At 42.9% G+C, this 13982-nt stretch overlaps 1 protein-coding gene across 9 annotated transcripts in view; it reads left to right on the top strand.

Moving 5' to 3' along the window:
• Positions 1-13982, top strand: part of SGSM2 (small G protein signaling modulator 2) — a 61357-nt gene that overhangs the window by 33434 nt on the left and 13941 nt on the right. For 6 of the 9 annotated variants that reach the window (XR_008467787.1, XR_008467786.1, XM_054209617.1 and 3 more), the window contains exons 5-16: positions 544-611; positions 1106-1251; positions 1674-1808; positions 2270-2394; positions 3251-3318; positions 5053-5216; positions 5760-5889; positions 7347-7481; positions 10893-11043; positions 11601-11665; positions 12103-12248; positions 12685-12813. Coding sequence is in view for 7 of the 9 variants with exons in the window: in XM_054209617.1 (XP_054065592.1) it covers positions 544-611; positions 1106-1251; positions 1674-1808; positions 2270-2394; positions 3251-3318; positions 5053-5216; positions 5760-5889; positions 7347-7481; positions 10893-11043; positions 11601-11665; positions 12103-12248; positions 12685-12813 (1462 nt within the window). In the remaining 2 variants the exon portion in view is untranslated. The remainder of the gene's footprint in view (positions 1-543; positions 612-1105; positions 1252-1673; positions 1809-2269; positions 2395-3250; positions 3319-5052; positions 5217-5759; positions 5890-7346; positions 7482-10892; positions 11044-11600; positions 11666-12102; positions 12249-12684; positions 12814-13982) is intronic. The other 3 variants (XM_054209616.1, XM_054209621.1, XM_054209620.1) reach the window with 3 other exon arrangements.

The raw sequence follows: 13982 nt of genomic DNA, 5'->3' as shown, positions 1-13982 counted from the left end.
TTGGGGTCATTGCAAGAGCTACTATTTGTAGCAGTTCATTGTTCTTGACAGTGTTTCAAGATTATTCCTCACAGATGGAAGAGATGTTTAAGAATGTGTGGATCTCTTGGTCTCTGTGGAAAACTGACAAAATTGCTTGCACAGAGTTATTGTTTGTCTCTACATTGTGTTAGCGCCCAGAGCCCCAAATCAAATATACTGGGTAAACACATTTAGCAAAAGGCAAGCTCCTGCCTCTCAAGAGCTCGGTTCAAGAATAGATGAGGCAGAATGAGCATTCTGAGGGGAAGTGACTTGTCTGAGATTACACAGCTGATCAAGGGCAGAATATGGATCCAAAGGAGGAGTGGTGGTCGTCTTGTTAAATATAGAAGTCTGGAGTGTGGGTCTATTGAATTGGTTGTTCTAGGCTCCTTTTATGCTCCATGCAGATCTAGTCAATGTTATTGATACAGTTTAGGAAATGATCTAATTATAAAGCAGATGTCTAAAATGGGCTGAATGATATTTTTTTTTAACTGGCCTCTGATCTTTTATTCCTAGTAAATATTATGAGAAAGAAGCTTTACTGGCAGATCCTGTGTGTGGCCCAATATTGGCTTCTCTTCTAGGTGAGTTCTTGTGAAGTTACTTCTTATGCTAAAGAAAATAAACTGTTTCTTAAAACATTTTGTATTACGACAGTGTTACAAAAGGTGATTTTTATCTCTAGCATGTAGTTATCTATTTGTAATGGAAGTTGTTTTGTTGCTTATGAGATGAGAGGCCGGTCATTTGGTTTTATTATTAATTGTTGGTTGGATCAGAGAACAGAATGGGAATGGCTTTTTATCGAATGCTTGGTAGCAGATTGTAACTGCTAGTGCTGCAATGGCAGGGTGTTGTGTCCTACGGGAATATTTTCGTACAACCATAGATAATAGGACCTGATATGTTGTTATATGTATTGTCTATATTATGGGCTGATCCTGTAGGATCACTAAGTGATCATTAAAATTCACTTGGCTTGAGAGGGAAATCTCACTTTCAGTACTTGGCCAGCAGGATAAGACTAAGTATGTTCCGAATAGACTCAGAAGGTGTCTCTTTTGGGCTGTTTTCTTAGTTGGGCCATGTGCTTTGGAGTACACCAAGCTAAAAACAGCAGATCACTATTGGACAGACCCTTCAGCAGATGAGCTTGTTCAACGACACCGGATTCATGGAGTACACGGTCGCCAAGACTCTCCTTCGAAGCGCCCAGCCCTGGGAGTAGGTATTTACTGTGTAGCTATTTCGGAGTTCAGGCACAGGTTAATAATAAAAACAATCCCAAGAGTGAGAAATCTGAATCTAGAACAACTTTCTGTAATGAAGCCTTTATCACAGATTAGAAGTCCATTTGGGCCCAAATGTCCTCTCTATCTGTATGTAGAAAAGTTTGAGATCCAGGACTAAATTCTGTGGCTTTTAACACTTGTGATCTGACCATGTAATTCACAAGAAATTATGAGCTGCCTTGGTCAGGGGTGAGTAAGAGTCCAGGTCATTTCTCTGCAAGGTCTCCTGACTCCAGAAGTTGTTTCACTCTACAGAGATTTGTCTAAATGGAACCGTTCCTGTTTTATTGGCCTGCCGGTACAGCCATTCCTCTCCTACCCGATCTGCCTTGACAGTGTTTGTCTATGTGCTAGATCCGGAAACGGCATTCAAGTGGGAGCATGTCAGAAGATCGCTTTGCTGCTTCAGCAAGAGAGTATGTGGAGTCTTTGCACCAGAATTCCCGAACACACCTTTTGTATGGGAAAAACAATGTCTTAGTCCAGCCGGTGAGTACTCTGAGGTTTGGGCCAATACACACAGCTGCTGCCTGGCTGTGATTTGAGAAGTCAATAGTATAGGTAAGGATATAACTTAGGCTTGTCGAGTACTTGCTTAATGTCTTGTCCTCAGGACAGTGCTGCCTTCCCACTTGACTCTGTTATGCTGAGGTAGATTAAGACACGACAAATGCTTTCACTGTCTGACCAGTGTGAACTGTGAAGTGGGCCTACAGATAGGAATAATCATACTAGACTGTATTTCATTACCCTAGTCACCCTGCTGTGTTTTTTACCCTCTTTCTAATAGCAACATTAAATATCAGTACTTCTGGTGTTAAAGTTTCCCTCAGCAGTTCCTAGATAATGCAGTGCTCTGGAGCTTGTGGGCCAGGGGAAGACTGGAACATGACAATTACGGTTGTGCACTTGAGTCACCTGGATTGTCTGTTTGTTGCTTCTGTGAACAGAAAGATGACTTCGAGGCAATTCCTGGATATCTCTCCCTTCATCAGTCAGCAGATAGTTTGACATTAAAATGGACTCCAAATCAGCTGATGAATGGAACCCTGGGAGATTCAGAGCTGGAGAAAAGGTAGTCATTGTGTTCAGAAAAAGATCAGAAGCTTTCGCAGTGTTTATTTCTTGTATACTTCACAATATGACATAAGTGTAACGAGGCTGATACAATTGAAGGGCTTCATAGTGCATAAGTTGAGGGGTCAGACAGCTTCGGTTCTGTTCCTGTTTTGCCACAGATGAAGCAACTTTCCAAATGTCCTGTAATGCACTTGGATATAAGGCCTTTTCAAAAGGAAAACAAAAGCCCACTTTTCCAGGTGTTTGTGAGAAAAGGCTCAACACTACCCTCCATCATTACAATTCTAGTACCTCCCTTCAGAGGGTCACTAATCACTTGGCAGGCATGGCTAATTTCAGCCTCAGAAGAGACCTGCAATGTCGTTGTCTTTTTTCACCCTTGCTTTTATTGCTAAACTCTGTCGAGATTGTTCTCAGAAGGGTTCAGAGCTGTTTCCAGTGTTTAATCTGTACGTTTGAGCCCCAATGGATTTACATGCTGCTCCCCATAAATCACATGTGCAAGATGGAACTGAACCCGTCTGTCCTGAAGCCCAGCTACAAGACCATCATGAAATCTGTGCCCCAGGGATTTTAATCTTAGCCAGGGCACTGTTGTAACCTGGTATGGGGCAGTTGGGGGGAAGGGGAGGCGAAGAGGGAAAGGGAGATTATGAAAAGGTGTGTGCCAGATATATCCACTGCGGAGAAGTAGTTCCTTTGCCTTTTACTTGGCTATTAATTTACCTTAATTGACCCAATTTAATAAGCAGTTATTAACTTAGGATAGTCTTTTTATTGGGTGCTTGAAACCACAAGCACTCCTGAATATGGATAAAAAATGTTTCCTGCACTTCTTCCTTCCCTATTAGTGTTTACTGGGACTACGCGTTAATAGTGCCACTCAGCCAGATCGTCTGCATCCACTGCCATCAGCAACGTAAGCATAAACCTTCTTCTCATGGGGGTGCTCCCAAAGCCCCTTTCTGCCGGGTGAATGTTAATACTGCTAATGCTGCTGCCATTTCATATGGTGCCTGTTAGGGGTTTATTGCAAAAGGAGGCAAACCATTTTTCTTCTTCAGATGTCTTCACTGAAAGGCCTGGTAAGAACTTTTCTGTCTAACACTGCCCCAGTTGTCAGTTGTTTTCTATGTTCTTTGGGTTTTCTCTGTGTGTTTTTTTTTTCTGAGCATCAGTGCAGAGCAGCATTTATGGGAAACTGTCAGCAGCGAGTATCAAATGTAGTAGCTTTGGCTTTATAAGCATGGGCCTGCATCCATTGACCATTACAAAAAAGGAAAGAGGGGGAAAAAAAGCAGGTCTGCCAGCCGTGCCTATAGTGGGATCATCAGCCTGTAGAAAGGGAGCACGTGTGACCAGAGCCACCCTCTGTCACCCTGTGACCATCCAGTTCCCAGTAGCCCGTTCTGCTCAATGTAGGGAGAGGAATCTGGAACAAAGTGTCTCTCCCATTGCTTTCCTTACCACAAGCTGTAAGTCAAAATTACCACGCAATGACAAAGAACATTTAGAAATTTTATTTGAAGTCAGATTTGAGTTACACTTGGACTAAAGGACCTTTCAACTAAGAGCCTGTTTTAGAAGACAGTTTATGTATATTGCTTTAAAATACATAAGCAGAAGAGCCCCTTGAATGTTTGCTTTTCCTCCCTCGGTGTCATTAACACTTCTGACTAGTTATGGACGTATGGGGATGTGTGTTAAAATCTAGAATCCTGGCTGGTAAAGGATGACAATTGCAACATCAGTTCAGGTCCATTTGCCTCCCTTCCATCAGCTTCCCTGGGACGCTTTGTGCCTCTCCAGGATTCACTGACTGGTCAGGTGCATCACTACTCTGCTTTGTGGCAGTACCGTAGCAAAAGGGGAATTAAATGACAGACGTGAAACATGACGGCCTTTGTTGCTCTTCACTGAGAGAGCTGTTTCAGTATCAGGTGCCAGGCATACGTATACACAACATGATTTTTGTTGTTTGCACAAAATGACAGACGCGTGGCGGTGCTGCCACGGCACCTGGCTGCCAGACTGGAACTGGCACAGCCATGCTGTGAACACATCCTGCTCTTAGACACCCGCCTTTACCCAGGTGGCTCTAGATGCCTCATTCATTCAGCGTTGGAAAAGGAAATTAAGAACCTAATTCACCTATATTCTTTTGAAAATTGTACAAGAAGCAGATTATTATGCTTAAAAGAGTATCCAGAGCCCAGGGTGGCTTACCTTATTTGTGCAAAAATTTCTAGTGACAGTGAAGTTAGATGAGAAAAATTTACAACGGGGAATGTGATTTGCTAATTCTCACAAGAATGAAGCTGACAGTCTCTGTTTATATCCATTGGGTTGTTCTTCATTCTAAATTGTGTGTCCTTTGTCAAGTTATGCCATACACCAGAGACTTAATTTAGTTATTCCTTTATTATTTATTAGTGTTCAGAATCACTTTAAATGTTTCTGCATGTCATAGTTTGCTTGTATTTTGAGCTTCTTTAGGACTAAAGGACTGAGATCATCCCTAGATCACATTGTGACTTACAGAGGTTTATTTATCTACTTAGAGATGATCATGAATAAAATTCATTTATAAGGTAAGAGCAAAAAAGAGACGTTCCGGTGTAACAGTGTGGACTCCCCTTGTCCTCCTTTGCAGCAGAAAGCAGATGGACATTAGTCTTGGTGAGTCAGGATGGAACTCAGAGACCTCCGCTGCACTTCCCCCAAGGAGGTCACCTCCTCGCATTTCTTTCCTGTCTGGAAAACGGTCTTCTGCCTCGTGGTCAGCTGGAGCCACCACTTTGGTCCCAACAGGGCAAGGTACTGCCTTTTCTGATGAGCCACTTGTAGGGTTGATCTTCACGTTCAACCAGCATCCTGCTCCACTGAGTCTGGGCATTGATTTCCAGCTGTTTTATAGTAAACTGGAAGGCAAAATAACTCCATTTAGTCCAATTTGATTCTTACACAGATAGTCTATAAAAATTGTTCATACCTTCATTACCCCATTGAGCAATGAACTGGAATCTTCTATTGTATCAAAATCTGAACCCAAACGTGAGGGACCAAGACTCAAATGGACTGGGACATACTTGCTGTCAGCGGCTTGGATTATTGAAGAAGCTGGGTGACCAATTCCTATGGATTACAAGAAAAAGCTGTGGTTTAAGTACACAGAAAAGTTGTGTTAACTACCCCTAAAGCATCTACTTTATATGATTCTACTGTTATTTTCTCCCTCACCTCCTCCCACCATTGAAAGTTTCATTTTAAGATTTAAGATGCCAAAGGTCTGAAGTACTTACTTTGTTGTGCTCTATTAGTTATTCGCAGCTGAATGTATGGAACCATTATTTTCTCTAGGGCAAGGTATTTCCAAAGCTTCGAAAACGGAACAGCAACAAATCAGTGGACCTAGAGGAGATGCCAGCTGAAGACACTTCTACAGATTATGTGTTCAGAATTATCTATCCAGGACACAAGCATGATAACAGTAAGTCCCTTTGTTCTGCTTTGTTAAAAAAAACAAACAAACAAAAAAACACAAACAAAAAACCTAAACCAAAACAAAAACCTAAGAAAACCTTGAAGTAATACCCTGGGAAGTAACTGAAGGTAACAGACAAGCCAGGGTTGTGTTGTGGAAAAACCCCACGCTATCACAGAACTTCAGCGTGTGATAATTGTGATCAACAGGTACAGCTTACTGTAGGTTTCCTTAATGCAGTGAAACTTGTTATCTTAGTGGAAATGGAGTTGAGGTGGGGAATCTTATTTATATTTACTCTGCGTTTTGCAGAGGAAGTTTTCAAAAATACTCCCCTGGGCTTGCAAACTGAGAATAAAAGTAAAAAGATTGCTTGACTAGGCAAGAGCAGTTTTGCTCCCAAAGTGAGGATATTTTTATTGGCTACATTGCTTGCTCATAATGTTGTTATTAGGAAAAAAAAACCACATAAACCCAACTCTTAAAGTACCCCAAGAACGCCCTGGGCTAAGTTTTCCTGGTTTGGAAGCAAGAACTTAACAATGGATAAATAAAGGCCCTTCCAATGAAAAGAAATGAATTCCCAAGCACCAAACCACCTCATGTCATCAGTGAATACAAATTCCTTACATGCAAGAAGGTATTTGAGCTAGTTCTCAAACAGCGTGTTCGGTTTTATTCCCCTTGGCAAAGAAGCAAGAATTTCCCAGGAAGATCAGACCCTAAAGTTTACAGGGGATTTGGATTTACTGCTCATATTGGGACTTACTGCAGTTGAAAAGGCAGAAATCTCAGCTGAACCCTCCTTACCCCAGGGGACCGAACCACAGTGGTGGCCATGCTTTACTAGGGCTTCTGGATTTGCACAGGTAAGTCCATGCACTCACCAGCAAAAGCATGTTCTGCCTTTGCCTGAGTCAAGGGGACAGCAGATTCTGTGGGCACATTCAGCACAGACCTGCCTGCTGAGTGCAGGACAGAGAGCTGGCTCCTGCCTCAGGCTTCCTTGGGAGGAGGCCTGTGCTTTGCCTGTCTGTGGCACCAGACAGAGCTGGGGAGCAGAATATTTGCTGTCCAGATGCATCTGGCACAGGTTTCAGAGTGGAAGAGGCCACAGCATTGATAAGGGCATGGTGAAGGAGAGAAGCTAGTTGGAGCCCAGGATTCCTGTGGAGTTTTGCTAAAAAGCATACTCACCCACTGCAGGCTGGCACTGGGACCTTTCTCCATTGCCATGATGTGACATGTGTGCTCTGGGAACAATCAAAAGCTGGCCTGTGTTGGTAGAGCATGCCTTTTTTCTGTAAGAAACTCATCTTTCATATCCATTTACAGGAGCTTGTGCCTTCAAGAAGAGGGCAGGATTCAAGTCCTTTGTCTTTGCTGAACATGTCCTTTTGAGCTTTCCCGCAGAGTCGAGTTCTCTCTTCTTATGCTCCTCTTTCACTATTTTCTTTGAGCAGTAACTATTAACTACCACCACTTAGCTGCCAGCCGCTCTGCCTCTGTTGACGATGATGAGGAGGAGGAAGATAAGCTACACGCAATGCTATCAATGATCTGCTCTCGGAACCTCACAGCTCCTAATAGGATGAAAGGTTTTTATCCTCCTCCCCCTGTGTCCCAGAGCTCTATTGCAGCTCGTTCCACCGATGCATACAACAGTGTTGGCATTATTACAGGGAAAAACATTTCACTCACGCCCTGAGACCTGGAGATGAAGTTGACGGTGCAGAGGCTGGGAATATGCTCACAACCTGTGGGAAGTGGATACAACAGCATCTTCCCTCTCCTTGGAGCATGTGTGCTGCTGAACAGACAAACCTTCTCTCCTTCCAGAGGCTTCCTGCCCCACCTTCGTAAAAGCTGGATACTAGAGCATATTCTCACGAGAGAAGGAGGGAGTATAACAGGTCTTTGTATTCTCCCTCCATGAGTTAGTCTTGTACAGCGTAACATACTGGGGAGGGCAGCCTTGTGCAGGAAGGATCAGAGGTGAACCGTTACAGCAGTGATGTGCTGGGCAGTTAGAAATGAAGTGTGCCTGTGTAGACAAATAGGGCAGCAGTGTAGTGAGGTACAATTTCAGCCCAGGGATGGTTCAAGTATGCATGCTGCCATGCTCCCACACTTTGGGTACCTCTACAGGGGAGCAGAAGTGTGCAGAGAAGATTGTATGAACATGCAAAAACTTTCTCTAGTTGGGTGCTTTCATTCCATTCTTGCATTCGTAGGCTTGGTGGGTTTCAGATCATCGGCTGCAAGACTCCCCACCCTCCAAAAATCTGTCATCTAATGCTTTTCTTAAAGCAATTCATAACAGATGTATTAAGTTGGTAGTCTCACGAAATGTATCTAGCAAATGTGATCTAGTAGTGTAGTTCTGGAGAGTCCTCGCTTCCTCAAAGGAGGAAGCCGAAGGGTGTACAATATAATCCATCCCCCAGGCCAACCTCCTCCTGCACAGCTTGGATTCAAGGTTTGCAGTTGTTCAGAAGACAGGCAGGTTGTGTCGAGGCCCTTCCACTAGTTCATGTGAAATCTCTTCCCCCCGGGTTTGTCAGTTACTGCACAGCTTCAATACCTCCAGACTTTTGGCCTTGATACCTCTTGAGTGCATGTGCCAAATCTGGCATGCTCCTGTTAGAATCAGAACAACAGCCTCCGCCTCTTCCTAGTAACTGGCGTGTATCAGCAAGAACAGAATCTTCTCTGTTATCAGGCCGTAAAGTAGCCGTCAGAAGTTTGACATCTGCAGAGGAAGCAGGAAGGAGAGCAACTGCTTGCGAGTTTGGCCGTTGTCTATATTTTTCATTCATTGCATTAGCATGAACGTGCTTTTTCTGGTATTTCTATTTCCTAAGAAAAACACAATGTATCTTGACTCCAGATAAGACACTTGTACCTTTAAATAGCGGAGCAATGACTTTGGTTCCAAATGGGCGTTAGCCCTGGTCTGATGGGAGTGACTTTAGGAGACAATAATTGCCCGCATCTCTCTATAGTGCTTAAGTTCTGTTAATGGGATATGAACACGTGTTCAAGGAGATCCTTCTCATTTCGTCTAGGCTACCCACACACTTACCCCAAGGTAGTAGCCCCTAGAAACTGATAAAGCCCAGCCCAAGTTAATAAAGGGTTCTTGGAAGGTATGGATGGAAAGAAACCCCAAAAATACCGTGTTCCCCTTGAAAAAAGATACTGTTTCAGGAAGTCTCTGTGTGCCTTAACTGATCACATCTGGATATGAGTGATAATGGAAAGGAAGAAGGTCTAACACTGCCACATACACACGTTAAGAGGCTAACACTGTGACCTAAAGCATAAGAAACACAATTTAGTCTTCCGTCAGGTGATGGAATTTTTAAGTTATCCCACCAGAATGACTGTCAGCTGCTTTTGCTTACTTAATCCTGAAGGTGATGGTAGAGTTAGCAATATGCCTGCTGTTTGGGTAGTGATTCCTGCTGAACTAGACTGGATTGGCTGTTGTCTGTCCAGCAGCTTCCCTTGTAAATAATGACAACACTGTTGTAGCAGGTTTGCTAGCCATTTGCTTTTACATTTTGCAACATGCTTGACTTTTGCATGTAGCTGAAGTTACAGATAACACCACTACAATTAAATAAAAGATGCTGTTCACTCTAATTCTTCACTAATTCAGGTACCTTTCATCTGAATCGTTAGGTTCTGTGGGGTTCTTTTCTTGTTTCTCTAAAAAATAAAATAAAAACCTAAAACTGAAAAACCCACTTTTCTTGTCCGTAGAGGGGAGGCAAAAAATAACGATCTAAAAATGTTTGTCCAATGGTTTTTATTTGAACCCAATACGAAACTGTAATAAATACTGGGTCATTCAGCTCCTTCCTGAAGAATTAAGGTGAAGAGCATTTTTGCATCACACTTTGTTTTGTGAAATGAAACACACATGACTGCTTCCGCATGAGCCTGTGCTTTTTCTGTTAACAAATGTTTTTACTCCACTCCTTCCTCACCTATGCCCACTTTCTAATAGGCACTACTAAAATGCTTTATGCTACCTTGATTTAAAATGCATGAGATGGTTTGGAATTGCCCCTACCACCACCCGACAAATGTATGTTTTAAAAGCACGGCCCAGGGGACTGGATTTTGCTTACAAATGTTAATTTAGTGACATACAGTATTATAGCATTTGCCTTAATTTTAATCATGGGTGAGCTGAAAGGCCAGTTATTTATTAAAAACAAAATACCCACGAGCTCAAATGCCGGCTGGGAAAGTTGAAGAGCTGAAGCCAAGCTTTCTGAAGGCAGCTGGGGATTTTTTGGGGTTGCCTTCCTGAAGGTGGTTAAAAAGGCAAAGAGGTTTGGTGGAGCAGGGATAACTCAAGAAGCTGCACTGTACTGTTGGATCACATTTTCCTGCAGAGTATCCTACTTTTATAAACACAGTATTGACGTTAGTAGGACTTGAACTATCCTTCTGCGCTAAATATTTTAGGATCTGGTTTTGAGGCGGAAAGAAGCATCTTCTGAAAACAACTGAATCACTTTGTCTTAATTTCTTTTATGCTGAAACCTTCACTCTAGCTGGACTAGCAGTTACGTGGCTGATTCCAGGAACTGCAAAATGGAATTCTGAGACCTGAATTAAATAGAAGGCCAGGTTAGATGACCTCTTCTGGCCATGACTAACATTACCGTAGCATTACACAAGAACCAGTTTTGTTACTGCAGCACCCTTTTCTCTGTTCTCTTGAAACACGAACTGGAATATGCGTGGGTAAGAAAGGGGGAAATGGTGAAGGGATTTGACTTCACGGGAAGTGACCGTGCACAGCATGCAGCTGTTTAGGTGTGCTGAGAGCAGCATTGCTGAGGTCACTAGGATGGTGCTCCCCCCTGTTTGGAATCAAGGTTCAGAGCCTGCTGAGAAGTAAAGCATGATGCCGTCAGGATGCACAGAAGGAAGAGGGGGAAAGAAGAAAAGAGGTTGATGGCGTGCTGTTCTGTTTGTTTTTTTCCTAGACACCAGCGAAATGATCGAGATGCAAGGCTTTGGGGCAAACTTGCTGTCGTGGCAGCTGGAACACTGCAGCCAAGGCTCCTCCTGTGTCTCCTGTTCAACGGGCAGCTCACCCTATGACATACCCACCTGCTGCAACTGCATCCATGACAGGTGAGCAAGCGGTGCAGAGAGCTTTCCTGGAGACTTTGTGCATGCCACAGTTAAAAGCAGGAAGGTTTTATTGGTTGCAGCACCAGAGACAGACTAACAATTTTCTAGTAGTTTCTGACATAAAAAGTTGGAGTTATACAGCAAGATATTTGGTTTATTAAAACTCCCCTATTAAACTACTCTCAAGTCACATTTTGATGGAAAAATTGCATCCGGTTCTTTTGTCTAGTTTAATGTATTTCAGCTCTGGAAGCGTTTTCTTCAACAAGTCATTAACAATTGCAATGTAGGGCAACAATTCATCTAATTTGACAAGAACCTTTACAATGCACCCGCAGCAGTTACAGCTAAATGTGCCAGGTGCATTTTTTTGGGGCCAAAATGCTGCTGGTGAAAAGGCTTTAAAAAGTGTAATTTGTCGTTATTGTTGTCCTTTAGCTAAATAAATTTTGGTGCCGAGAAAGAACTGCTACATGTAGGTCATAGGGATCAGCGTAAAATTGATGATGCTCTCTGCCCTCATCACCTATCATGCTCCTGTTAACGTGTCTCCACAGAACTCCATTAAAGATGTTGTGTGACAGCATGAAGAGGCAAATAGTTTCCAGAGCCTTTTATGGATGTAAGTGAAGCTTCTTATATCCAGCCCTAGCTGTATCCATCCATATGCTCATCTAAAAAACATGGGCTGTTTGTTTAGAAAGCAGCCCAACCCCAAATTTATTGTTGTGAGTCAGATCACGTTGGGGCAGTAGGGTGGATGTTACTCAAGTGTCATAGCTTCATACTTCCATTATTTGTGGCTTTTGCATATAGCAGTGGGCAAACTGATGCGTAGTGAAGACAGAATGTAGTTTTACATTGCAGAGTAATACCCTACTTGTATTTTATTAGTCTATGTAAGATTTATTTAATCTTTGGCTCTGTTGCAATTCTTCATTATACAATACAATGCAAGTTTAGTTCATACAGGTTATTAGTGGCGGGTTTAAAATGTCACAGCTTCATCTTCAAAGACGGGCTGCATTTATGGAAGTTTACCTCCTGCCCCCACCACAGGGCTTGCCTACTGCCGCCACTTGTCAACGGTGCGAACGCATCTGTCTGCCCTCGTGAACCACACCATCATCCCCCCCGACAAACCATCCAGTGCTGCAGGGGGGCTGACTAAAGAGGTCTGGAGCAAGTATCAGAAGGACAAGAAGGTAAGTATCAGAATGCCTTGATGATCATTACCCTGGCTCCCACACACTGCTGCGCTGAGCACGGTGTCCCTTAGAACAGACCCCAGGAAGTATTAAAGGTGTTTTCACAGGATCACTCATTTCTAGTGAGAGTGAGTCGATTCTTATGGTCTCTTTTATTCTTTGCTTCTCTGATGATGGCAAAGATATCAATTAACATGAAAGCAACCGATCTTATGATGACTCTAGTCTATTAAAAGTTAGATTATTTTCCTGGGAGGCATGACAACTTACGTTAGACTGGATTTGAGTTAGGGCCCTGAAGGCTTGAATCAAGTTGCAAAATTTATTTAGTGCTGTGTGCACATTTCACTGTCTTTACACTTGGTATTATGCGCGTGCCAGAGGAAAATAAAGATGTATTACCTGCAATACCTCTTTCTTCTGACTGCTGTAGAATTACAAGGAACTGGAATTACTAAGAAGAGTTTACTACGGCGGGGTGCAGCATGAGATTCGAAAGGAAGTATGGCCATTCTTGTTAGGTCACTATAAATTCGGCATGGCCAAAAAGGAAATGGATAAGGTAAGCGCAGCTTTCTGGGGAGCTGAATTACGTCTGCAGAATAGGTTTTGTTTTATGAATAGCAAGTGTTAGTCTTTATTATTGTTTAATATTCCTAAGGGAAAAATGCTACTGAAAACATGAGTAACACGTGTTAGTAGAGGGATTATGATATCATGTTATTGTGTCTGAAAATCATAGAATCATAGAATTGTTAGGGTTGGAGGGAACGTTAACGATCATCTAGTTCCAACCCCGCTGCCATGGGCAGGGTCATCTCCCACTAGATCAGCTTGCTCAGAGCCCCATCCAGCCTGGCCTTAAAAACTTCCAGGGATGGGGCTTCCACCACCTCTCTGGGCAACCTGTTCCAGGGTCTCACCACCCTCACGGTGAAGAACTTCCTCCTAACGTCCAGTCTGAATCGACCCATCTCTAGTTTTAATCCATTGCCTCTGGTCCTACCATTACCCGACACCCTAAAAAGTCCCTCCCCAGCTTTCTTGTAGGCCCCCTTAAGATACTGGTAGGCCACTATAAGGTCTCCTTGGAGCCTTCTTTTCTCCAGACTGAACAACCCCAACTCTCTCAGTCTGTCCTCACAGGAGAGGTGCTCCAGCCCTCTGATCATCCTCGTTGGGAGTTCTTTATTGAAGTCAGGAAACCTGTGCCTGTGATATGCACTTGCCCTGAGCAAATCCTGTTTTCACAAATTTGTCACTTATAAAATGGGGGGACATTTGACATTTGGATAGTAATTTGAGTCATGCCTCTTTTATATGGTGTGTTAGCTGAGTTATACTTCAAAATGCTTTTTGAAATAACTGCTTTATCTACATGATACTGCATCTGCATGTGTGGACTTCTATTGGAGCTGTGAACAGCCCAGATGTACCTTCTGAAGTGCACCTGGAGTTGCTGTCTAGAGGCTAAAAATACCCAGAGGAAGGTTTGGTTTGTAAGTTCATTATGCTTTTGCTAGACTTAAATAAGATGTGCCTCTCTAAAACACAGGGTGCAATTTCAGATGAGACATTATTCCTCTTAATATCTCCCATGCCACTGCTAACAATTGATCAGTGAGTAATTGCCTGGGTTATGTCACAGCCTTATTTCGCAGTCTGAAAGTTGGCATTAAGAATATAGTTTCCATTAATGAAACCACAATTTGCCCCTCTCTTAGTTATACT

This window comes from Rissa tridactyla, chromosome 7, assembly GCF_028500815.1.
Source record: "Rissa tridactyla isolate bRisTri1 chromosome 7, bRisTri1.patW.cur.20221130, whole genome shotgun sequence".
In the NCBI taxonomy this organism is placed as follows: Eukaryota; Metazoa; Chordata; class Aves; order Charadriiformes; family Laridae; genus Rissa; species Rissa tridactyla.
This window is presented reverse-complemented; position numbering and strand designations above follow the sequence as displayed.